Below are 24,051 nucleotides of genomic sequence, written 5' to 3' on the forward strand. Positions count from 1 at the left end.
AGAAATGAATGCGAAGCAACATGTTCAAATTCGAGAACTTCCCACTTCAACGCTGCATTTGTATTTCAGCAGGCGAAAGTGGACAAAGATCACAGACCTGGTAGTACTTATAGAGTCAGTTAGGACCTTCATATCAGAAGTAGCTCTCTGGTTGAGTTGTTCATTTAGGCTTAGTTTAGCACCTCATCCAAGACAATAGATCTCAGGAATCAAAAGCAGAAAAGCATATCTAGCTTTAGATTATAAATTGAACTTCAAAATATAGTACAAATTCTCTTGAGTCCTGTGCGATGCATACTGCGATCCCATTGCGGCATACAGCCGCATTGGTGCACTTATGCATGACGAATGAATAATATGTGCAAAAGATTTCTTTGAGGAAACTAGATAAAAGGAAAGAAAAAGTTCGTTTCCATTGGTATTAGAAACCGAACACTCAGTTGTCAAGCTTGCACCTTTTTCGTGGTGACTCACCAGGGAAGTCGTACAAGAGTTTCTCAAACAGTTTCATGTGCTCTGTTTGCAATGAGATAGCAACAGACAAGCTCCCGTCGCTGGTTGGGCTAGGCAATATGAACGATAATCCCTCATATGCAATCCCGCCAGGCCCCATGAAGATAGGGCGGCCCCAACCAAAGTCCGCATCATGGATCGGCAACCTCACCCAACTAGTAATGCCCAGATTTGGACACCTAAAAGTATGCGCCCCACGAACCAGTGCCGAGAGATCAGGCTGGAGCTCCAAGTAATCAAGGGCAGATCTTAGGTAATGGTCGTCCATTCTCACCAATGACTCACGGATCTTCTGTGCAGCATACGATACTTGTTTTGATTGGAGATTGCCTGCAACAGCAATTGGTGTGGCTGTAAAGATCACATTGCCAAAATAGCCCCGTGGAAGTGGTGGAGACAATCTCATCCGTCCATCTGTTGCAATGTACAATTTAGTGTCTTGATCATCAGCAAGTCCGCGTGCTCTGCACGCACATCTCCAAACATGACCTGCCAACATTTCATAGGAGCTATAACTAGCCGTGTTTCCATTTTCTAATTCTGCCTCTGTCTTCAGGGTTCCTAACTGTTCCCGAGTTACTTTGAAAATAGAAACTGTAGTGCTATATTGAGCTGAATTAGTAGTTTCAGGAGAAACTCGCAATGCAGGTGGAGACTGGTATTCGATATGAGGGAATTGAGGCTGTGGTGGGCTACGGGCGCGCAGAAGAGTCCGGTCGATAAATGGAGGGAGCTTAACGTCAAGTCCACGAGCCAAATCAGACCATGTGTTCACAAAGTGTAGACCAGATAATCCATCGGCCACATGGTGCTGCATGCCAACACCAAGCGAAACTCCCCCACACTTGAAGTATGTAACCTATATAAAGGAAACGATCGAAATTAATAACACCGAAATCTGATTTAAACCCAACTACTTGATGAACTGGTAACTGCTAGCAAACATTAGCTTCCAAGCGGCTTGCTCTTAAAATATCAATTTGCTTATAGTAGGGTCAAATTCTGGTTTGTTTTTTGTGCATGAATTCCTATAGTCAGAAAAGCTCAACCGGTCTCTCAACCTAGAAGCAAACTAAAGGCACCAATGTTAGACCTTAATTGTTGCTGGCATGTACAATCTCTAGTCTGAGTCAAAGATAAAGGTCTTCTTCAATGTTTTTAAGTTATGATGCTTGATAAAACCATAGCTGAAAGAAACCAAAAAGTTGGTACAAGATGACCCACTTGGTTCCCTCGCTTGTATTTTTAGGAAGGGAGAGAATCATCGACCATTACTGTCAAAATCAAGGTTCAACTTCTATTTGAGGTTTCAAAAGTAATCCCTGGACAAAAGCTCACAAAGTATGATGAGAAACACATGCGTACAAGGACATCCGAGAGCATATGGTTCTTGAAAACCAATTATGTTTACGTTAAGTACTCCCACGTTTGCTGCTAGACACAGTGACTCCCCGTCCATCATTAGTTTTAACTGATCATTTTTTGTTTTCACTTCAATTGCAGTTGTAGAACCACAAATCGTCATTTCAGCTATCTCTATCTGATAATCCCACTGACCTTGAATCATCATGAGTATCATCAAGAGTTTATGAAAATCCATCCTCACCACATAAAGTCAACCTTCCTTAGCAAAAGAATGAACCACGAAGCAAATTCTAGGAACAGAATAAAAAAGAGAAATCACACCTGTAGCACCAAAATAGGGTACGAGGATATCCCATCAGAGTAATCCACAGGGGGAATAAGCTTCCGGAGCTCCATAGTTGGCGCGAAATCCCCGAAATCATCGACCACCGAGCTCGTCTCAGCCTCAACAAACAGCACGCCCTCGGCATTGCAATCGATCTCGATCCGGCCATCTTCGTCCCTCTTCAATCGCCCGGCCATTGGATAAAACAGCACCAACGCTCTGCTCAGTGCCTCTTTCAGCACTCCGGAATCGAAGAAGTCAGCTGCTCTGGTTGGCCGGTAGAAGTACACGCTAGGCGTGTGCATGCTCGGGATCACCAAGTCCACGTTGGCATTCCACAGGGTACATCTTGGCATGTCCTCAGCCGGACACACCATAGTCGACTCTCTGATATTGATGATCATTCTCGTTATTCGGGCGCCCTTATGCTAATGTTGTGTATTGAACCGGAGGATGCGAGACTGCAACACACATTTGAGAAACAAGAATGGCAAAAAGAATCAAGTCTTTATTGAGCTTCCACACCGTAGTCTCCATCAAAAAGTTGGTGAAACCAAGTGGTTAGCTTAGCTTTCTCTATCGACGTGTGTTTGTTGGAGACAAGTCATTCATCCCAAGTTGACCAAGACGTTACAAGATTCCCACTTATTAAAAAATCTACAATTTTTCTAGAAATGAATTAGCTGGAACACGGAAGCCTGCATTGGGAGCTCATTTGAACAGGTCAACCTCAACTCAATAAAGAAAACGAATATTCTGGCAATTAGACCCACAAATTTGTTGCTGTGCTCAAGCAAAAACTCTCTGAAGAAGAACACGAGTTCAAGGTGTCAAGCAGCAGTGATCTCTCGACGTGATCTGCCTAAGAAATGACGGCGAGGAACCTAATAACATGTCCAAATGAAATGCCAACAGAGGAAGATAAAGAGAGAAATGCAAGAGCTGCCCACTTCACTCAACACAAAAGTGCTTCCTGTGAACTTACCAAGAACCACCCGTGGGCTTCAATGGAGGCAAACAATGTCCGTGCTGCAGAGCAGAAGAAACCCAAGAAGAGGAGGATGGATACAGAGAGAGAGAGAGAGAGAGAGAGGGAGGGAGAAGTGGAGGTGGTGTCTTAGTTGGTGAGGGTGCGTTGGAGGAGTTCCAACTCCTACAAACAAAAGTTTTCAACTGGCGAAAAAGGCGTGCAAGAATGACTGTCGTTTCACCAACCCCGTGCTATTGACTCCTGTCCAATGCATGGGCGCCACGTGGCCTTAACCCCTTCTGGATTCTGATTCGTGCATCCAATTCGCTAAAACGTTTGGTCGTTGTTGTATCCACAACGTTGGCCTCCAAAGTGACAAATGGAGAAGAACAAAGACTTAATTTTCCTCCATTTAGTTTCGAACCAAATTTCTGTAGACAAAAACATGTCGATATTAGAAGTATAACCGAGAAAAAGCGAAATAGACAAATTACCTGATAAAATCACTCGAGATAAGATAACTTTTCGGCATTTATTTCGTTTTTATTGCCCTTTTTTTTTTGTATCATCCTAATAAGTCATGATTTTTTCTAGTCGAAATGGGTGACGTATGAGAAGCATCTAAGTTAATATACTAAATGAGTTTACAAAGGTGAAATTGACACATCATGAGTGAGTTTTTGATGACTCAAATCATATCTCAGCACTTAAAACAGGAATTAGGCATCGTTAGTGTCCCCGTGGCAGTGGCAAAGGCAAAGGCCAAAGCCTTTCTGTGGTTGGAACATTGATTGGGCTTTGCATGGAGTGAGATGCAGAAGGGATAAATTAGGATTGGGCTCATGGGCCCTTGTTGGGCCTTTGGGAGAGTATGGCCATGCCCTTTGCTCTTTGCCATCTCCATGTCATGGCTTGTCAAAGAAATCATACTTGAATGTTCCTAGACCGAGGATATATAGCACGGGTCTTTTACCCTCAACAGCTTGGTTGAGAGGTTTAACAAGCATTTTTTATGAAGGTGCAATGGATCTCGCATTCAAATAACAAGATTTCCTTACTCTGAATAACATTCGGGGTGTCTATACCAAACCACTCTGTAAGTAGAGAAACCTTACTCAACATAAAGAGATGGGGGTGATTTATGTACGTTCACAGATATTAGTAGAGCCAAAAGATTTGGATTTCTTATATAATGATCACACCAAAAAAAAAACGAAGACCAATTTGCAAGATTTGCTTTGAAATAATGACCTAGACAATCGAACAATGGGGTCATATTTAAACATTCAACCCGACTTTCAGAAATGACCATGGTAAATCGGGCATTGTGATTCTACAAAATATCTCTACATAGATAGGAATAAGGGTGTTGGATGTCTTCATTGATGGAGACCCTTTCATCTCATTTTGATTGTTTGAATTCTTGTGGGACAAAGCTCTAGAGACTTTCGTTTTTAGACCAAAGACCTTTTGCATGGCTGCTTATTCGTTTTTGGACTTTTGGCTTATTTTGGTCATCCCACAAGAGGAGCCTACCTTCGAGTGGGGTGATATTATCATCGGAGGGTTATCACACCGACGACTACATCATTGTTTTTTTTTTTGGTAAAGACGACTACATCATTGTTATTGTCATGCACAAATCATAAAAGTTTAGAGGTCTTTAATGGCTCCATCCTTTATTCGCTTGTAACACATTTTTCGTCACGAGAAATAGTTTTTTCATAATAAAATATCCTTTGGAATAGTGAAGTATGACGAGAAAATTCATCAACTCCTTTAATGATTCCCCTCTGTCCGGCCCACTCTCTGCTTGTATTCCATCTTTTTTCCCTTTGTTCATTAATTCTAAGATGAGAAAATCTGGGTCCATCGTGTGAATGTGCTAAAAACTATTCTGTTCAAATGACAAATTCTTGCGGAAGACGCTCAAAATGAGGTCGAGAGAAGATAACAAGCCAATTCAAAGCACAACCAAGCATGTGAATGCTTGTGAATGAACACGACCATTTGCATAGAAATGGTCAAACATGTTTGGTGGTATTAGAAGCTGAGCTTGACAGTGTGGTAAACGTCAAACTGATTAACGGTATTAATTAATAAAAAAATGAACCAAATGATCATGATGCCTTAAAATAGCTAAAGGTTGAATCTTGGAAGGTCACAAATGGAGGAGGACGTATAGGAATCACTGAGAATTAGTCTGCAATCGTAGAGAATATACCCCCAAATAAGTCCATAGCAGAAGCCCTCATTCACAGCCAGATAAAGGGTAATACCAAATTCAATCCCACATCTTTCACGTTACCAAATTCGATCCTCTATATTAAACGAATTTTTATCTAAATAATCTCATTAAAATAACGCGTTTAGAAAGATGATTCACAAAGCGATGTGCCAAGTTCTACATTGCTATCAATTCAATATTGCTCTAGCATTATCAGCATTGACTGCTTAAAATCACCCTCTCTCTCTCTCTCTCTCGAATGGTATAATCATTATGAAATGGGCTGTTTGCCTTATTTAAATAGTAAAGTCTCACCCAACATCAAAAGCGAAGTCATCGATCATTAAATAACAATAATGGGGCTGCCCCTAAAGGAAGCGTTAAATCAAGATTCAAAGGGCCAATAAAGCCGAGCGACGGGTCCTTCTCCTCTCCTACTCTCAAAGTCTCGTCCCTTCCTGTTAAAGCGTGTTTCCAATTTGTCCTGCCCATTGATCTTTTCAAAACCCACCTTCCAAGTTCAAACACCACAACCACAAGCAAAAGCCTTTGTGTATATATAAAGGGAGAGATATATTCTGGGTACTTGGGATGTGGGATCTTTTTATACTCGTATAATCTGTTGCTTTTCATTTTCTTCAGTCAATATCATTTGTGAGGAGGCATGGCTTGCGCTGTTGGTTTGATGGGCAAGACCGGGTCATCTTGGATTCAACTCAAGAACAATGAAAGGACGACGATGAAGAAGAGGAAGGCATGTGAAAATGGGGTTAAAGTCTCTTGCTCATATTCTTCTTCCGTTGGGGATCCATACAAGACCCTCAGAATTCATCGTGGTGCTGCTGAATCTGAGGTCAAGAAGGCCTTTAGAGGGCTCGCTTTGCAGGTCTCAAACAAGTCCTCTGCATATGACAGTTCACTTATGAATCAACTGATTTAGTTTGGGAATGGTTTTCCACGTAATTAAAGTTGCAAACTCAAACGTTGCAGATTCATGGTTCTGCCACTTTTTTGATCAAGATCGTTGATGGGTTTTTGGCTTTGTTCCTGTGTTTTTTTCAGTATCATCCAGACGTATGCAGAGGAAGCAACTGCAACGTGCAGTTTCATGAAATCAAAGAAGCATATGATGTAAGCCAACGATTCCACCTTGATGACAGTCATTCATGAGTCATGCAAAGATCAAGCTTAACTTGGTTATACATGATTGGTGTTATGTCCAACGGCAAGCTTGTCGACTCTGTTTTGGTACCAAAAGAACAAGAAAAAAATCTCTAGCTTATTTTTCACCAATTTCAGTGATAATGTATAAGTTTCAAGAGCTTTCGTAGGGACTGGCGGGTCAGGTTTGTTGGGTTATTTTTCTCAGTTGTCTTAGCAAAAATAGTGAAAAGAGATGATGATGATCATTGGTATCAGCAACTTATCCAATTTTTTCCTGCATCCTGCCAACACGGCCAGCATCGGAAAGTGACATAGACCTACCCACAATCTCTAATCGAGGCCCTAGTGACTTCTTGCCTTTTTTCTTTTTCATATATTATTTGGTCAAACAGATTTCTGAATTATGCTTCTGAATTCTACTGTGCTTTATGGGTCACGATACTCTTGGCTAATCATAGTTTTTTCTCAATGTTTCTGGTGCAGATTGTGATGAGCAATTTGAGAGGAGAGTCGAATGGTCCGCAGATGTACGAGTCGGAAGACCAAGGGATCGATGAGCTGATGAGAGGGACGGACGATCCAGATTGGGATTTGTGGGAAGAATGGATGGGATGGGAAGGAGCGGGAATTCGCGACTACTCATCACATATCAACCCTTACATTTGATCATCTCAACCCAGGGGTTGTGTTTGTGCATATCATATATGATGGAAGCGGGGCCCGAGTCATTGCTTTTTCTGTATATATGTACCGTAACAAAACAAAGGTTATGGCTTTGGCCATTATATAGTTGAAAGAGTGACCTCAAGGTGTTCGTAAGAGAACATGACATGAGAGTAAAGTATAAAAAGTTTCTTATTAATGTATTAATGTCTATTTTTTCCCCAATTAAGGCAAGAAACTCTAGATGCAGCAACAATTGTCTTTGTTAACACATTTCCCGCTGGTGGTGTCACCAAATAATGATTGCAGATGTTAATGCATTCCTCTACAAAGCAATTCTGGGCATGGAATGGAGGTTTTGTGCATCCTCGGGCCTCTCCTTACTTGACACCTGTTTTAGGAAACAGCAAAAAGAGGAAAAGAAAGTAAAAAAGAAGAACAAGAAGAAGAAAATAAATTAGCAGCCATAAAGATATTGGGGCAAAAAGGGAGAAGAAAAGCAAGTTCGTGATTTTTAAAGTGGTGAGCATCGGGACAGAAGACAGAAGAAACGAACTTCATCCTGTGACAGCAATTGAGATTCTAACGAAGTATGTCTTTGTCTGAACCTCAAACACGTCTTGCCAAATGAAAAGAAGGGCCTCAAGAGACGAGGGCCCAATATATCTCAGCATAGTCATAGCGAGAGGAGCTGTTTTTTAACATCATTAAAGTACCAATTATGAGGAAAGAACTTGGAAAGGAAAAGTTGGAAATTGACCAAATACGAGGCTTTTGTCTTTAGTGTGTGGAATACGGAGTTAAAATCAAGTTATTAAAATCTTACTCCTCTTCTGGCTAATTATGGAAGTCTTCAAGGATCCTTGTTTTTTTTTTTTTTTGTTCAAACTTCAAGGTTCCTGATCGATCAATGCATTCTATGAACAATTTTTGGCTGTTGGCCAAAGATATTGGCCTCGTTTTGTTTAGCATTCCAAAATGGATTTTGGGACACTAAAGCCGCTTGGCTAAATGGAAATGATGTTTCGTTTATTTCTTGCTCCACTTTAAGAAAATGTAATTGCATTTCTAAAGGCCTTTAAATGACTTTAACCCAGTGCAAGTCTAGAGGTTCTTTGGAAAGTAGCATTTCTGGAATGCAAATAAACTTCTTTTCCTTCCAACTTTACTCTCGTTGAACTTTCATCATTTTGAAAAATGTCCTTCCCTAATGCGATGTCATCGGCTAGGTTTTAGGCCACTATGGTCGGCCGGTGAGGTCATATGTGGTTGCTAGCGAGCTAGATTTGGCGGCGGCAGCTTCACCTGAGGTCAGGCGACCGCAGACGATGTGGCCTAGGGTTCGACGACGGTTGCCTTGCCCTGGGTTGCGCGACCCAAAGCAACGGCTTGGGTTTGCGCATCTCAGGCTGCGTCGTCTTTAGCCCTTTAACCCAAAGGCATTTTCATTTCCCCAATTTTTTTTTTCCAAAGCTGAACCGAACGGATCCGTAGCTACATATCTTTTTGTTCCTTGTGCAACCTAGGGAAAGGCTCAATTGATGATTGAAGTACCTTGGAATCTTTAATGTCTCTTAGTAGTCTCCACTTTACCATGCAAATCACTGAATTAGGGTCAAAGCACTCTTGCGAAAAAGCTCGTGTCAATATAAACATTAGAGGCACAATACAGTCAATTAGTGATATTAAGGTATCAAGGTTAGTTTTGATGAATTTATCCACAATAAGTGAAAACCATTTATGCAATGAAAATAAAATTATCCAAATCAAGATTAAAGCATTTAAGAAGAACTCTTTTACTTTTTTCTTAAATTATGAAATGTAGATAGCTTTTTCGTAAAGAAAGTAGATACATTAAGTCTTTAATAGACTTGGTCATGGACCTGATAGGTCGCTAAACTCGAGGTAAAGTTTGAGCGGGCTCGAGGTCTTCCCAACATAGAACGAGTGATTTGCAACCCCTTAAACTTCTCTAAACTTTGTCCATTTTGGCGGATCCTGTTTCGTCCTTTTCTTAGAGAAATCACCCGTCCTTAAATCACAACGCTAATGACGAGGAAACTTCACCATGGAAAGGAGGAAAAAGGGTTCGAATGATGATGAACTTTGCCACTGTCATGAGGAAACGAACGAACGACCAAGAACACAAGCACACGCTCTTCATGCCGTCATTAGCTATTAAAAAAAAAAGAACAAGCGATAATAAAACTACGATCCACCGTCGCAGAGGGGAAGAAGAATTCAATAGAAGCTGCCAACCGATTAACGAACCCTCCGGAACGGGAAAATCGTACATCGAGAGAGATAAAGACAACCCTCTTCGTAATCCCGAATTTCCCACTTCTCCTCCCGCTCGGAGATCGAATCAAGAAGTGCCCACTTCGAAAAGCTTCCGCCTTTGTGCTCAAGTCGCACCCTTTTTCCCGTTTTCAATGATGGGTCATTGATCATCGATTTGGGTTTCATCGACTCCGCCTAAGGTAAGATAATTCATCTTCGCACTCGCGTGTTTGTGGGTTCAGCTCAAACCCAGTTGCGTAGCTGTCGTTTGACTGCAATTCAGCTTATGGGAAGTGAGATGGCTTTTCTGTGTGCTCTTTCTAATGAAAAGATCGAGCTTCCGGTGTTAAAAAACTGATAAAACCATGGAGTGGAAGGTTACGAGCTTCAATGGTTAGCTGGGATGGCAGGAAGACGACTAGTTTCATGTTGCGTTTCTGTTTTTTTGCCCGTCCTTGTGAACATGATGATACTCCTTTTTGCTGGACAATAGCAGCTTGGAAATTTTATTTGCTGTTCTTGCTATGTGATGATGGGAAAACTTGAGGAAGGATAAATTTATCTTGTCGTAGAAGGAGATTTGAATGTCTTACGTACTAGGCTTTTGATCATTTTCTGTTGATGATCCAAATTCCAGACAATCTAGTAGAAAAGGTCCGAGTGCTGCATAATGAGGAATGGGATTTAAGTTAAATTGGAAGTATCCGATAGTTTGCTAATAAAAAAATACAAATGTTTCATAATCAAACATTATAAAATGCTTCACTTCATAAATCTTGAGGTAGAAGTAGAACAGTGTGGCATAATTGGCTGAACTTGTGTTCTACTTACGAACTTACGAAACCCACCGGTTTTATCTGATGTCCATGATCCATCGGCTAGCTGAACATGCATGACATAAAGATGGAGAATTGAATGCAATTCAAAGACATTTAGAGCTACTTTTCGAAACTGGCTTTATATATACTATTCGATAGATTAGAATTCCACTTGATACTCTTGATCAACATCGTGATTGTCTAGGTTTTGGACTTAACTAAGGCAGGAAGAACTGTGAGAGGACAGTGTAAAACTTCACTAATTTTGTGGTAAATTTAGTTATCCGTGAAGAGTGAGCCAACGAACACAGAGTTGTCCCTGTTAGGTCTTTGCATTCCTTTGCTATTTAATACGCTGTCTCTTTTGGAATATTACAGACAAATAATGCCTAAAAGCTGAAATGAAAGGAAAAGGCAATATTTGCCACGGGCAATGACATGGTGGTTAATGTCAGATACTGGCATCAATTTCTGCTCACGTATATAGAAAGGCTCTAAGCATGTTGGCAGGGTTTGAACTATCCAAAGTTAGAGCTTCCAGATTCGTTGACATCTTCGCCTTTCTCTTTCCTCTCGAGTTAGGTGTTACCATAAGTAAAAGGAATTTTTGTATTAGTTCTCTTTGGTGGTTTGAGGACGTTCTGAGTTAAAAGGACGGTAGATTTATACAAAATAGATGATCTGGCATCTAAATATGCTCTTAAAACATGAAATATTTCTGCTAGTTCCAATGCCAGCGATCTGATGCTTTTAATCGTTTGGTGTATTGCAGCATTTCAAGTTTATTCATGGCAGAGCTCAAAGAACGCCTCCTCCCGCCAAGACCTGCGTCAGCTGTTAGCCTTAAAGAAGCATCTCATCGTTCATTTGTGTTTGGGCGTCAGCCTTTCCAAGGCATGGATGTTATAGGTCTTAAGAAACGTGGTCAAGGTCTTCGGTCATGGATTCGTGTTGATACCTCTGGGAATTCTGAGATCATTGAGGTTGACAAGTTCACAGTGATGCGCCGTTGTGACCTTCCAGCCCGTGATTTGCGCCTGCTTGATCCATTGTTTGTTTATCCCTCTACAATTCTTGGGAGAGAGAAGGCTATAGTTGTTAACTTAGAGCAGATTCGATGTATTATCACGGCAGATGAGGTGTTGCTTTTGAACTCCCTCGATAGTTATGTGTTGCAGTATGTGGTGGAGCTACAACGCCGGCTGACAACAGCTGGGGCAAGTGAGGTTTGGCAACCAGAAGGTGCAGATTTGAGCAGAAGGAGAGGAAGTAGAAACTTTGATGATTTGTTTGGCAACACCTCCCCAGATTATTTGCCTTTCGAGTTTCGGGCCCTTGAAGTTGCTTTAGAAACTGCTTGTACTTTTCTTGATTCTCAGGTTTGTGATATGATGATGTTAAGACCTATATCCTATACTTGCAGACTCTTTCATTTAATTCACAACTTCTAAATGTTACATGGCTTTGGTACCAATGACAGCATACCTTTTAGGATAAATGCACTCTTTACAAGTTCGGGTAATACATAGGGTGGACTTTTGTCTTTTGTTTTTGGCTTGAGGGTGGAGTACGTCGAGAGGGAATGATTGCGTTTTAGAGAAATTAATGAAAAAATCCGTTTAATCATTTGTTACTCTCCTGAGACTTGCAGGCAGTTACCAACATCATGACTCTCAGTATCCTGAGTATGAATATGTAGGTATTGTACTTTGTAAGGTTTTGTTAATGATTCAGGCTGTACCTGGTACGATGGAATTAACTGACATGAAACTTATAGAACTTGGGGGGAAGTTGATTTTTCCCCAAAGTCCCATACTTGTCAAATGCTTGCTATTCTATCTCCTTAAATATTGCAAGTGCATCTAGATAACGGAGTATGTGCATTTTAAAAATTTACTCATTCAGTAATGTAAGTGCATTGAGGTAAAAGGAATACTGTACATCTTTAAGATTTACAATTCTAAAGCATTGCAATAGTTGAACATATAAATTTTTATAACTTAGACTCTGAACTGTGGTCATGAAAAATTCAGGTACATATCACATGGAAGGATACTTTTTGTGAAAAGCTGTCACTCCTGTAGTCTTTCCCCACATTGTTGCCATTCTTGTGTATACTTTCATGAGTACTTTTGAAGAGAGCATTTTCATAATATGATGCTAATTGGTAGTTAAACTTAAGTCATGGCCAAGACATAGAAGAGTTTCCTCCCCTTGGGAATTGGAATACTGGTGATATGAAACGGGATCACTAAAAGGATGGGTGAGATCGGTGGATGGACTGCAATTTAGAGTGGTTGATGCTTCTTACATATGAAAGTTGTTGTCACTTATGTTGCCATGTTCTCATTTTTGTACAATTTTTTCTAATTAATGGCTGTGTTCTCAAATTTTTTGAAGGCAGCAGAACTCGAAATCGAAGCTTATCCATTGCTGGATGAGCTAACTTCGAAGATTAGTACATTAAATTTAGAGCGTGTTCGACGTTTGAAAAGCAGACTTGTGGCATTGACCAGGAGAGTTCAGAAGGTAATACCTATTCATGTTTCATGCTTGTCCTTCCTAATCCGACTACCTTTCCTTCTGTTCGCACTTATCGGCTGCACTGGTTTTAGGTTAGGGATGAGATAGAACAGTTAATGGACGATGACGGAGACATGGCTGAGATGTATCTCACTGAGAAGAAACGAAGAGTGGAGTCATTGTACTATATTGATCAGTCTTCGATCGGCTACAGGTCCAATGATGTTGCACAATGCCTTTCTGCTCCTGTTTCTCCCATTTCCTCACCTCGTGATGGCCGAAAGCTTGAGAAGAGCCTAAGTATAGCGAGGAGCCGGCATGAGAGCATGAGGAGTTCAGAAAGCTCTACAGATAGAATAGAAGAGCTGGAGATGCTGTTGGAAGCTTATTTTGTTGTCATCGATAGCACTTTGAATAAGTTGACTTCGGTATCACCAGTCTCGCTATCTATTTTAAAATCTTCTTTCATATATACTTGGTGTAGAGGAAAAATATTAATCACTTTGTTTGTTATGCATTTCAGCTGAAGGAGTACATTGATGACACAGAAGATTTCATTAACATTCAGCTGGTATGCCCGTTTCTTTATCTTCTTGTTGAATGATAATTTTCATAACTTATGTCCTCTGGGGAAATTGGCTGTGGGGGTTTAAGAATTGTAACAAAAAAGTTACTGGGCAAAGTGGGTGGGACTCTGCTATATATAGCTCGGTCTTGACAGTGTAGCTGCAACATATACGTGTTGCTACTTATTTGTCGTCGTCGCTACTGAGGCAAAGAACTAAATGGATGTTGAAATTCACTAACGTTGAACCTAAGAAGGAAAACACTTAAAAGTTCATATAACTAAATGGACTTTTGTAAATGGTAGGAAATTCACATTTATGAAATTCGCTAGAATTTGCTATTAGACGTACCCGCTGCTAACTTAGAAGTTTACGGTCGTGTCTATATAAATTTTTACTTTTTGCTTTTTATTTAATTTAAAATATGTGATGGATGCATTTTGACTTTCTCTTGTCCCAAAACACCAGAAACTTTCACAATAGGCTAGTATTGACACGTAGAATCATGCATGATTATTTCGTAATTTGTTAAATTTGATCATATTTTGTAGTTTGGTGGGAAGCAAAAATTTGCTTATTGCTGTTTAAAAAGCTTAACCCCACAGGATATTTTAAGATACAGCAGAGCAATTCGGACTTGCCTTTTTTCTTTCTCTTTCCTTCTCTCTACACTTCTGTTTTGTTTTCTTTTTATACTTTTTATGATATTTCCTGGCTTGCTCGAAGATGCTCTAATCACGGACCTTGTGCTTGCAGGACAATGTCCGAAATCAGCTGATACAATTCGAGCTGCTGCTGACTACTGCGACTTTCGTTGTTGCTATCTTCGGCGTGGTGGCGGGGATTTTCGGGATGAACTTTGACGTCTCAGTCTTTGACAATGCTGATGCATTTCAGTGGGTCCTCATTATAACAGGAGTATGCGGTTTAGTCATTTTCAGTGCATTTGTGTGTTTCTACAGGTACAAACGACTCATGCCTCTATAATGTGTCGGGAATCTCTAGATCTTTGGCGGATTGAATTCGTCATTGATATTCTTTGGTATGGCTGCGCATTCCAGCCCTGTAGATGACATGGAGGAAGAAGAAAAACGTGGAAAAACACGAGTTCTTATTGTCAGTTCTTTCAATGTGAGCTCATACCGAAACTGCATAAACAAAACTGAACCTCAAAAGTAGTTGTATTAAATGCAATGTCGATGAGGAGGCTAAGAATGTGTGATGTGGTCTTAAAGTTTTGAGTTCATACAGTCTCAGCCATTAAGATAACGCTTGATCCGGATCCAGGTCGATGTAGGGCTTGTTTGGTTCAACCATGGATTTGAAAGGGCAATCAAATGTTATGGGTATCTTTTGGCAAGACTGTCAAATAAATTGGTCGTGCTTTCAAGAGGCAATGGTGCAGTAAACCTAATCGACTAGTACAAATAATTTGAAGCTGGAATTGGTGGGTCTAGTGAATGAGTTTTGAAGAGCCTGTTAGGTGACCGTTGCAACCTTTGTGTGAGCTACTGCAGCTACTGCGTGCAATGTCTGCAGTTTCTTTGTCTGTTTCTTTACTTCACAGTTGCCTACTTGTGATACTATATACTTTAATCGTTTCTAATAGATTAGGTATAGATTGCCCCCATGGAGGGTTTGTTTCGGCCGCCGCCCAATGTCCAATTATTTAATGATACCAAAGGGGAAACAGAACAGACATGCTCACACAAGAGAGAGATGGCACGCTGTCCTTGATGCGGCAACCACCAGGCCAACTAGGCCGATGTCCACGGAAAGAAATATACGTTGGCGTAGCACTTGTATCACTCGGCATTCCAACGTCGGTACGAGCATTTGGTGAAGTGCAATAATTTGTTTCAAGAGATAATTCCAGCAGGCGCTGAAAGTATACATTTCCATTTCAAACGAGGACGATCCGTATCAAAATGTCATGGAATTGGAAAGTGGAACATCAGGTCACGAACTTTCTACAAGCGTCGATCCTGAAACACCCATTGGATAAACAATTTGTTAAGCGATGTGCAATTGCAAATCTAACTGAAGATCTGTAAGTTGGCCTGGCCCTATGTTGGTTTCTTGTTTCCTTTTCTTCTCGCTGTTTTCTTGACAAGAAGGGTCCCACGACAATAATTATGTTGGTGTTCTTGCTGTTGCTGTTGTTGTTTTCTTGTTTTTTTTTATAGGGATGCATGTCCTACAATGTGAATTGAACGTGGAGAGCGGCGTGCAGTCAATTAGCTTTATAATGGTTTTCTCTGCTATTCAATATAACGAAGGCTAAAAGTAGCATACAGATTCTGGTTTCTTAAATCTCATACTTTAATTTGAAATGAGGGGGGAGAAGAACACCATGGATTCCATGTAATACATAATGCTAGCAATAATCTGAGTCTAGTAGAAAAGGGGTTGGTCCCTCCTCCGCCTTCAAAATTTCTTGGACCCAATATATTAACGACATGCTCTGGTCTGCTCTGTGCACAGTTCAGTCAAGGGGGTGTGTAATCAACGTGGTATGAAATAGAAGGAGGGCATCTTCAAGACTCGTCATCACCACCCACCAACCAACAAGAGTGCCCCGTCCATGGCCACCTCGTCCCACCCCATCCTCCTCCTCCTCCTCCTCCTCTTCGTTCTCGCGGCCGCCGTCGTGTCCCCGGCCGCCGCCACCGACCACATTGTCGGCGCCAACCGCGGATGGAACCCGGGGATCAACTACACCCTCTGGGCCAACAACCACACCTTCTACGTCGGCGACCTCATCTGTACTCTCTCTCTCTCTCTCTCTCTCTCTCCATACACTTCTTTGTACTCTTCACTTGAACGAGCTAGATCTGAATTCCAAAACCCATTTCCACTTCTCTTCTTTCAGCTTCTTGAAGGCATAGTACCTAACTATAGAATGCTTCTCTGCTGTCATCGCATCTTTGGCTTATTTTTCAAAAGAAACTGGTCTTGATCTTATTCAGAACAAGAAAGATGGAAACTTCCTACTGGTTCTCCAATTTTGAACCGAGAAACATGTACAGGACTCGGAGTGATTGATGCCGTGAATCTCCTAACCTTTTGCCTCCTCTTTCGTCGAAAAAGCTCACTCCTTTCTTGTGTTGTTCAAAACGATTTGAACAGCGTTTAGGTACCAGAAGAACCAGTACAACGTGTTCAAAGTGAACCGGACAGGCTACGACAACTGCACGACGGAAGGAGCCACCGGCAACTGGAGCAGCGGCAAGGATTTCATCCTGCTCGACAAGGCCAAGCGGTACTACTTCATCTGCGGGAACGGGCAGTGCTTCAACGGCATGAAGGTCTCTGTCCTCGTCCACCCCCTGCCCCCTCCGCCGTCCGCCTCCGTCGCCGCCGGCAATTCGTCCTCCGCCTCCGCCGATCGCTGGGTTCTCGGAAACGGGTCCCTGGGTTCTCGGGTTCTTGTTGCTCTGGTGGGGTCGGTTTGGATAGGGATAGGATCTGGTTGGTTCTTCTAGGTGGATATAGCTGTTGCTCTCTCTCTCTCTCTGTCTCTGTCTGTCTGGGTCTTGTCATGTATGCTGGGAAGTTTATGACTGCTTGGTTCTATTTTCGTTTTGGTTAAACGAGGGTTATCATTTCCGGAATTGGAGCTTGCCCTGCTAATTTGCCCACTCAGCTGGCTATGAATTAGAAATAGGCTTTAGCTATTGTTGTCCATGAAATTTAGTCGATCCATTGCAGAACAAGTAAGGCTTATTCTTGCAATTCATTTGAAGCACCAATCCCTCGTTCTACTGCATAAAACTCCACCTCTACCCTCAGTCACTACTTTATATCTCCCTATTTCTTAACCAATTCTCAAAATTTTAAGAATTTGTTGTCTTTTTGGATTTCATGCACGTAAACTGATGAAATTTTAGCTGGATACTTTCTTTCGAGGCACGCTTGTGATACAGCATATGCAACAATACTAGTATTGCTTGCAAAACTCATTTAATGTTGCCACACATTTCTCCTATTCCTATGCCTTTGAAAGTTCAAAGTCAGTGTGGCAATAATGCCATCAGAGCACTTGGAAACCGTATAATCTAATGGCTCACGTGACTTGCGCTCACATGAATCGAGTGTATCCAATATTATGTCTTTCGATATCGTGCTCTTTGTTGGACCAAAGCCACTCAACCCCGATTATTTAGTGAAGAAAACTTAACAAAAGGACTTTTGGGCCCGCTACAGGCCCCGCCCTTGCCATTGATAAGGTGTAACAGCTGCACAGGCACAGCATCATTTGCCTATTTCAATATGTTCTGCTTCTTTTTGCCTCTGGACCTACCCTTTTATACAAGAAACAGAAGAACGGCACCAACATTGAATTGCAGCTACCTTGGAATGAATAGCAATAAGCTATTGGATCACCTCATAGAAGGCCCAATTGAACATTCATAATTGATCCCTAAACTTTAGTTGGTGCCCAGATTACTAAATGCTGCATTGAGAAGGCTTTCATATTGCCTTTGTTCTGCTTGTGCTTAGTTTGTGCCACCTTCCCATCTTTCATTAAGTAAGCAAGCAGCCTCCGCACATGGCGTCACATAACCTCCTGCATCCCTATAAGTTCAATGAAGCAGCAATGCCTGCATTTTGTTTGCTAACCACTCGTTGGCCTCTCACGTTTTGAAAGCTCCGCTGCTGGGTGTGGCAGTGGCCACTCTGTTGTGGTCCATCCTTGTGCCGACATGCCATCCCGATCTGAGAAGCCACTTAGTAGTTCCACTGTATAAATCCTTAGATATCAGCTGTGCATTCCTTAATGCATTGCCACAACTGACTGTATTCATATGGACCGCAATAGCGTAGCTTTTGAAAATTCTGTCATTCATCTTTGGCAAGATGGACATTGCGGTCATCATAATTGTATGCAAAAAATGTAGACTTCGGTGAGACAATTTTAGTTGGCCGCATCCCATTGCATTTATTTTTACTTCAGGTTTATGATTTCATTCCTTGGCCATATACTGATACAGCATAGTCTCTTTTTTCCGTGTACACTTGGGGATTGATTGGGTCACAGAGAATCAATTGGATGATATCCAGGACAATCTTTTTCTGGAACTTGAGATCTGATAGAGGTTCTTTTGTCCTCTATTTTCCTTAATCTTTTCAGTAACTTGAGATCTGATACAGATTCTTTGATATGAATGAGTTTCTTTTTGTTCTCGAAAAGAACCTCCAAGGAAAAAGTTCTAGCAAATTTAAACTAAGTGAACTGAAATAGGTAGTGCATTGCAGCAGTGAACCACGTACTAAGTTCATGTTTGCAAGAGTGAAAAGAGAGAGTGAGCAGGAGATGCGTTTGTTCTCCTATTATTTAACCCCTGGAGAAAGAAATGCTCTTCAGAATAGCATGCTATTCTCGAAAACATGAGCATGTTTCAAGTTGCGGTGACAAAATTGCCAATCCTTAAAGGCAAGCATACGGACAATTATCAACTGTTTTCCAGTTTTAAGCAAAACTTACCGTTCCTAAGAGCTCTGCTAAGTGCTGAGAGGCCTCACTCGCAAAATATGACACCCGCAAGTTAGATTAGACACTCGTGTCTCTGCCATTCATCCTGCATGTGGAGTATTACCTGCATTCTGAGCCCAAAGATTGATTCCTTTCTTCCTTCAGGAAAAAAGAACTTGGGTAGAAAATTTTGGTGAGTTCTTTTATTTTCGTTTGGGTACCAACAACTTCATACTCTGTAATCCAAAGTCATGAGGATTGGAGGATGATTGGGTTCAGCTCCTGTGTGCCCTAATAACATATTTAATATTGATAGCTTTCACACATGATTACCGTTCATGTGATTCTTAACAAGTCCATATGTTCAATGTTAGTAGCCGACATTGTATCTTCTTTGGAAAACAAAAAAAATGAGAAGTTTATGCATGATAGAGGACCCTCCTCGATCCTCACCTAGCTGGAAGTCTCGTGTGCCAGGATGCCCGTCCCAGAGACAACTTAATTGTACTTTTAAGAGTCTCTTTTGAGCAACATTAAAATTTATGACTGGTAAGTGTATGGACTTAGTGGAAGCACCCTCCATCTGCTACATGTCTGTCATTCCTATGGTGTCCGAGTGCATGCTCAACTGTTAACCAGCTTACACCATTTCCATTGACAAAGAGAGAACTGAGATCTTCCGTTTCCTAACCATACTAAAGAGAAGATCTATAAAAAGGACGGATGATCTAGAGATTGATTCTACTCCTAGAAGGGCTTCTTACCAGTTACCACTGCCTTTAAGTATGGTCCAAAAAAGGACAGCATCTTTAACATTTCAAGAGCAACAAATGGAAACTTTTGTACTGGAAATATATTCAACCGAACTAACTGCATCTTTCGACCATCATGTTCAATTGAAGTTCTTAACAATCTTGCTATCCAGAATTTGAGATTGAGACTATAATTATGTGCGTCCAGCATACAATGCAGATCGAGAACGATGGTGGCAATACCAAAGGCCACACACTTTGCAGCCACTGAAATAGAAAAAGAAACTAGAATCCTATTGATGTGTCCACGATACATGTTTCAACTCAATGCTTATGTACATTGGAAGTGTTTTGATTAACTCACAATATCTAACTTCAGGGTCAAACCTTTACTCTGCATTAGTTTTTGGTTTCCTCCTTGATCTGCCAATCAATTTTGCCGGTGGTGATGGAGAGAACTCAAATGGCAGCGGTGGAAGATCCATCTCCCCTTTCAATATCTTAACTATTTCTCCTATGTCCGGCCGCAACTCGGGGATTTTCTGTAAGCAAATTAATGCCAAGTTAATGCACAAGCTAGCTTGGTCCTTGTTGTGCTCGCCTTTTAACCTCTCATCCACAAGCTCTAAAATTTCTCCGGTCTGAGCTAAGTGTCGACACCAGCTTACCAAATTCGCTTTCTCCAACTTCATGGGCGAGGCAAGAACATGCAACGGTCTTCTACCAGACACGATGACTAGGATCAACACCCCAAGGCTGTATATGTCAGCCTTCTCAATCAAGTATCCACATCCTCCATACTCTGGGGCAATATAACATAAAGTTCCTCTCATGCTTGTTGTGCTGCTTAGCTCGCGGCTGAAAAGATCTCCGCTCCAAATATCGCTGCCATTACAATGAGCATTGTTCTTCCTCAGGCCCCTTCTAAAACTAAACTCCCCATTTGTGTCAGCTTCGAGCTGGTTTTGTTGCCCTCCAAACTTTTTCCGTCGACAGAAGTAAAAACGCCTACCGAGACCGAAATGCGGCAATTTAAAGCCTTGCTTCCACTTCATTTTGAGATATTTCAATTTACTATGCTTCCTCCTAATATCAGCTGTGTGCTCCTCTTTCCACCAGTCTTGCATCTTTCTGTGCCTCTTTTGACAGTGATGCTTTCCATTTGCATCTTTCTTCTCAGGTTCCTTATCAGGAAGTTGTTGATTCCCAACTTCACGAGCACATATTTCATTCGCATCCTCTAATTTATTTAATGGCAACGATGAATTATTTAGGTCAGTCTTTTCGGGAATGCTCTTTCTGTCATCATACCAATCTGGATCAGTCGGGCAAATTTGGCTGCCAATCCATTCCATGACGTAGTCTTTACTGCATAATTCACCACTTCCGTCCTGTCTCCACCACCAATCCTTACCCCACTGTTTTGAACCCGGCAGATCACCAGCAACCGCAGAAGCAATCAAATTCACATCATTACCAGGATGATGAAAGCTGTTGAACTCATCATCATAAGGAACAAACTTCTTGTTCCACTCATCAGAAGCAACATCGACAACTGAGACTTCCTTGCCCTTTCCATTTCCTCCTTTAAGATCACTCTCAGTCCCAATGCTAGCATTATAACTAACAGAGTTCAAGTTCAGAGCTTTCACAGTATAACATGTCCTACTATTCTTTGACGAAGAAGAAGCTTGCAAAGCAAGAGCAAAGTCTACCTCAGGCACGCAGTCCGCTTGTTCGACTGGAGTAGCAATAGCCGGAGTCTCTGCAGTCAGAGTTCCTGACAGCTCTTGGCTCTTCCATAAATCCGGACTCTTGCCCAAGTCCTGGCTGAACAAATCCACCCCATACTCGCCCTCGATTTTCATTCTCGACAAGCCGAAATCTGAAACCTTGGCCCGCAGTTCCGAGTCAAGCAGGACATTACTCGGCTTAACATCTCCATGAATCACTGGTGGATCACAACCAAGATGCAAGAATTCCAGGGCTCTTGCAATATCCAGTATAATGGAAAACCTCCTCTCCCAACTCAAGCTTGAACTCGAGTCACCTTCTCCAAAAAGCAGCTCCTGCAGGCTCCGGTTTGGCATATACTCGTACACAAGTATCCTCTTATTTTTCTCGACACAGTACCCCAACAGAGTGATCAGGAATGGGGATCTAAGCCCACCGAGAATCTGCAACTCATTCTGGAACTCTCTCTCTGTCTCTAGTGACATGGCATCAAGTCTCTTCACAGCAACTAACTTACCATCCTTCAATACCCCCTTGAAAACAGTTCCAGACCCGCCTTTCCCAATCATGTTGGCCTCATCAAAGTCCAAGGTGGCCGATTTCAGCTCCTTGTAAGAGAACCTCTCAATCTTGAGAGGAGCACTGGAGTCAAATGGGATTGTTCTTGGCCTGTTCACAATGGAGTGATAAAAATGGTAGAGCAAGTAGAGGATGGTCAAGATGATGACAACAGAGGCTGATATTGTGAGGACTAAGAACAGGACTTTGGTTGTAGCGAAGGAACTGGGTCTGGTAAGGCCTAGGCTTGGAGGGAAGGATCTTGAAGGCATGATGAGTTTGATTCTTCTGGTACTTGGGTTTTTCAGGGTTTATGATGTTTCTGTTCTTGCAAATAAGTGGTGAAGGAAAAGATTGAGGGTGGTGGTGGTAGTGGAAGAAGATTTTAGGATTCCATCCTTACATTTGTGCCCTCTGTGGAGTATCCAAGGGAGGTTGCTTTACAGTTGGATAATCATATGAGAGATGATCCACTATGTTGTATTTGGGATTTTTCATGTATTTTGATAATGGGATTAGTGATTGGGAAGTGAAGGTTAGAGAAAGAAACCAAAAAAAAAAGGTGGAATGGAGGGTCCCTAGGTGCTTTTGACTAAAGAGAGTTTTTTGCAGAAAAATGTCCATGGAAGGCAGAGGAAATGGAGTGAAGATGGAATACGATGAAGGGTGTCGCATTTTCCCTTTCTATGTACAGGAAATGCTCACTATTAGTACATATGTCACATGCCATGTGGACGTTATTTGGAATGTGAACTTGATTGAGATCTTTGCCTAATATATTGAACCTCACAAAAAGTGTACGAATTTCATATTATTATGTGTAGTAATTGATTCTGTTAATCAAGTTCCGACAGAAAAGTTTCCAACGTGAACAGATGTTACAGTTCATACATACACGGTGGAATTTACGCCCGTCAGAATTACTGCATGCAAGGGAGAATCCCATTCAGTCACTTTTCTGTCCCTTTCTTCGTTTGGTCGTTGTTTGTTCTTTATCTGGATCTGCAAATCTCTAATTTGGTCCAGTTTGTTTAATCTCCGGCTGCAGTACTCTCTCCTGTTTTTGCCCGCTAAATCACAAGCTACGAATAAGGCATCTTTCTCTTTGTTTAGTTATCACTTTATGGATAATGTCATGTGATGTTTAACAGAAGAATGTTGGACTTGAGTGCCAAATCCAATGTTGCCTGTTTTTACTGTGGGGGAATATTATGTCCTAGGAAAGATGACCTGTCAAACTAGAAAACCCTTTTTGCCATTATTGTTCTTTGCTCGGTGTTTTCTTCTTTCCTTTTCTCAAGCATGAGGCTGTTTCCATTTCATTTCATTTCATAAAAAGAAGATACCACCAAGGACAAAGTCATTGCCTTTATGGGGCAATGTTGCTGTTATGATAATAGCGTCTCTGGTGCACACGCCCTGCTTTTTTCTCTCTTTTATCATCACCACCATTACTATCGTTATAGTGAATAAAATCTAGACAGATTTGAGAAAAAAAAAATCAAGATTCAAGTAGTGAGCAGAAGGGATGAACATGGGTGGTGGGGAGAGGAGAGGTGGGAACCCGTCCACCAAGATGGTCAAATTTGTCCTCTCTCTCTCTCTCTCTCTCTCTCTCTCTCTCTCTTTAAGTATTTTGTCTTCATTGTTGTATGGTGTGTTGGATGTCTGAGCATTTCTTGCAACCCAACGTACGCTTTTCTGCAAATTGGTTTTGTTATTATCTTCAAGGCTTTACTCATATCATTTCTGCAACCCTACGTGCCCTTTTCAGTGTTGTGTCAAGGGCTTACATGGAATTGTCCTCTTCTTTGTGATTTTCACTAGCATGATACATGTTTCCTTGAAGACAAACACCTGTTTGGTCTTATATTTTCAGAATGTACATTTTGTTCTTTCATGTATATATTACTGAACTGTTGTTTTTAACATTTTTTTTGCCCTTTTTACTGTGACATTCTTCTCCCCACTTTTCTTCAGACAATGCTTCAGCTGGAGCAGCATGATATGCTTGCTCACCTAACAAACGAACAAAAGCAGAGAGAAAAAAGCTGAGCTACTGGACGACAATCTTAATGAAAGGAAGTAGCCTTTTTGACCTTTCTGGGTTGTTTACA

The 24,051-nt window shown here is 41.4% G+C and overlaps 5 protein-coding genes across 5 annotated transcripts; 3 read left to right on the top strand and 2 right to left on the bottom strand.

Annotated features, from left to right (window-relative positions):
- Positions 1 to 215: 215 nt before the first annotated feature.
- Positions 216 to 3,354, bottom strand: LOC115694605 (shikimate O-hydroxycinnamoyltransferase-like). The gene is made up of 3 exons (XM_030621690.2): positions 3,189 to 3,354; positions 2,200 to 2,664; positions 216 to 1,372 (listed from the first exon to the last, which is right to left on the bottom strand). Exons 2-3 carry the CDS (start codon positions 2,605 to 2,607, stop codon positions 437 to 439), a joined length of 1,344 nt encoding a protein of 447 aa, XP_030477550.1. The 5' UTR covers positions 2,608 to 2,664; positions 3,189 to 3,354; the 3' UTR covers positions 216 to 436.
- A 2,430-nt stretch (positions 3,355 to 5,784) lies between these two features.
- On the top strand, positions 5,785 to 7,446 carry LOC115694608 (chaperone protein dnaJ 8, chloroplastic). The gene is made up of 3 exons (XM_030621696.2): positions 5,785 to 6,286; positions 6,463 to 6,531; positions 7,048 to 7,446. The coding sequence occupies exons 1-3, from the start codon at positions 6,065 to 6,067 to the stop codon at positions 7,228 to 7,230; spliced, it is 474 nt and encodes a 157-aa protein (XP_030477556.1). The 5' UTR covers positions 5,785 to 6,064; the 3' UTR covers positions 7,231 to 7,446.
- A 1,928-nt stretch (positions 7,447 to 9,374) lies between these two features.
- Positions 9,375 to 14,576, top strand: LOC115694607 (magnesium transporter MRS2-1-like). The gene is made up of 6 exons (XM_030621693.2): positions 9,375 to 9,707; positions 11,098 to 11,704; positions 12,726 to 12,854; positions 12,941 to 13,276; positions 13,372 to 13,419; positions 14,171 to 14,576. Exons 2-6 carry the CDS (start codon positions 11,114 to 11,116, stop codon positions 14,399 to 14,401), a joined length of 1,335 nt encoding a protein of 444 aa, XP_030477553.1. The 5' UTR covers positions 9,375 to 9,707; positions 11,098 to 11,113; the 3' UTR covers positions 14,402 to 14,576.
- Positions 14,577 to 15,774: 1,198 nt separating this feature from the next.
- On the top strand, positions 15,775 to 17,149 carry LOC115694617 (early nodulin-like protein 17). Its single transcript, XM_030621704.2, has 2 exons — positions 15,775 to 16,179; positions 16,544 to 17,149. The coding sequence occupies exons 1-2, from the start codon at positions 15,999 to 16,001 to the stop codon at positions 16,897 to 16,899; spliced, it is 537 nt and encodes a 178-aa protein (XP_030477564.1). The 5' UTR covers positions 15,775 to 15,998; the 3' UTR covers positions 16,900 to 17,149.
- Positions 17,150 to 19,808: 2,659 nt separating this feature from the next.
- On the bottom strand, positions 19,809 to 22,562 carry LOC115694612 (putative receptor-like protein kinase At1g80870). Its single transcript, XM_030621700.2, has one exon. It carries the CDS (start codon positions 22,204 to 22,206, stop codon positions 20,032 to 20,034), a length of 2,175 nt encoding a protein of 724 aa, XP_030477560.1. The 5' UTR covers positions 22,207 to 22,562; the 3' UTR covers positions 19,809 to 20,031.
- Positions 22,563 to 24,051: the final 1,489 nt, after the last annotated feature.

The sequence above is a fragment of the Syzygium oleosum genome, unplaced genomic scaffold, assembly GCF_021117445.2.
Source record: "Syzygium oleosum isolate NSW1041296 unplaced genomic scaffold, Sole_v2.1 Sole_v2.05, whole genome shotgun sequence".
Lineage (NCBI taxonomy): Eukaryota > Viridiplantae > Streptophyta > Magnoliopsida > Myrtales > Myrtaceae > Syzygium > Syzygium oleosum.